The sequence below is a fragment of the Carlito syrichta genome, unplaced genomic scaffold (genome assembly GCF_000164805.1).
Source record: "Carlito syrichta isolate Samal-C Ts95f unplaced genomic scaffold, Tarsius_syrichta-2.0.1 Scaffold153922, whole genome shotgun sequence".
Taxonomy (NCBI): Eukaryota; Metazoa; Chordata; class Mammalia; order Primates; family Tarsiidae; genus Carlito; species Carlito syrichta.
The window spans coordinates 2,015-3,497 of NW_007098018.1; the positions used below are offsets into that span (position 1 = coordinate 2,015).

The following is a 1,483-nucleotide window of genomic DNA, read 5'->3' on the forward strand; positions in this document are numbered from 1 at the left end:
TCCACCTGTCCTGCGGCCCGTGCCTGGGTGAGGCCGCCGGCCTCGGGCCGGTGCGGCAGGCAGCGGACGTGTCCACGCAGCCTCCTTTCTCCGGTGCTGGGAAGCCGCTCCGCTCGGAGCGCCGCAGACCCGGGCCCCTGCCTCCCCCGCTTTCCCTCCTCTACCTTGGAGACCCGGAGGTGAGAGGGAAATATCCCCCCCAGGTTAAAAAAAAAAAAACACACAGAGGAGGAAAAAGCTCCCGCTCCAAACCAAACCAAAACAAAACCACAGGGAGAGGGGTAGAAAAATTCCAATGAACAATCAGTAACAGGACAGATGTAGAAGCAAAAAGGTGTGTGTCAGGGACGGAACCTCATCTGGGCTGGGGTCGTCGACAGTCCAGCGGCCCCCAAAGTCCACCTCCGCCCGAACCCCTCCCTGCGGCGCAGGCGGGACCCGCTTGCCCCGTTCGTGCTCCCTCCCCGCGCACCTTCCTGCCGCCTCAGCCCCCTCGCTGCCCTCCTGCCCTCTGCTCTCCTCCTCCTCTCCAGACCCCTCCGTTCCTCGCCTCGCGCTCCCTCTCCCGTAGGGCGGTCTGAGAGCCCCGGCCCTGCCCACCCTACCAGGGTCCGGCCCCTCCAGCGGCCAGCGGGGCTCCAGTCCCCCGTCCTCCGCGTCGTGATCCTGATCGGGGTGGGGGGACGCCACCTTTCCCCTGGAGCCTGGGAGCCCACCCTTGCCACCCCACTCCCTTCGCTGATCCCGGGCCTCGGACCCTGACTAATGGCCGGTCCCTGCCGCGTGTGGGGTGCTGTGTCTTTTTCTTGTCTCTCCCCAGCAGGGCACGGGGGTGTGAACCAGCTCGGGGGGGTGTTTGTGAACGGCCGGCCCCTGCCCGACGTGGTGAGGCAGCGCATCGTGGAGCTGGCCCACCAGGGCGTGCGGCCCTGTGACATCTCCCGGCAGCTGCGGGTCAGCCACGGCTGTGTCAGCAAAATCCTGGGCAGGTGAGGGCCTCCAGCTGTCCTGGGAGACGCCCTGCCCCCTCCCCGCCGGCCCTGGGTGTCCGCCCCAGGACTTGGCTAAGAGTCCAGGCCACCAGGGGGGAGAGGGAGACCCCAGGGGATCTGGAGGACGCTGGGGCAGGGGAGCAGGGGTGCGGCAGGGCCGCCCAGGGCCCCGTGAGAAGGCGCCCAGTCCCCGGCTTCAGATAGGGAGGGCGGTTTTTTCCTAGCTGATTTCACGCAGGCTGGGGCTGGAAGAATAGGCAGGGGTGTGAAAACGGCCCCCAGGAGAACAGGCAGCACTGGGGAGGCTGCGGCAGCTCCGGGTTCCCGCAGATGCCCGCGCTGGGCAGGAGAGGGCTGGAGGTGGCGCCTCATTGGGCTGCCCGAGTCCTGGCAGCGCCGCTCCTGCGCGTCCCCCGTGAAAGGCGGGCTTGTGTGCCCAGGTGCCTGCTCTGCTGTGTGCACCCTGCCGGTGTGGCCGTCTCCCTCCTTGT

At 67.9% G+C, this 1,483-nt stretch overlaps 1 protein-coding gene across 1 annotated transcript in view; it reads left to right on the forward strand.

Annotated features, from left to right (window-relative positions):
- The first annotated feature begins 765 nt into the window (after window positions 1–765).
- LOC103252255 (paired box protein Pax-2-like) overlaps window positions 766–1,483 on the forward strand; it is a 36,535-nt gene continuing 35,817 nt past the window's right edge. Inside the window, exon 1 of the mRNA XM_021709011.1 lies at window positions 766–989. Within this exon, the coding sequence (XP_021564686.1) occupies window positions 766–989 (224 nt within the window). The remainder of the gene's footprint in view (window positions 990–1,483) is intronic.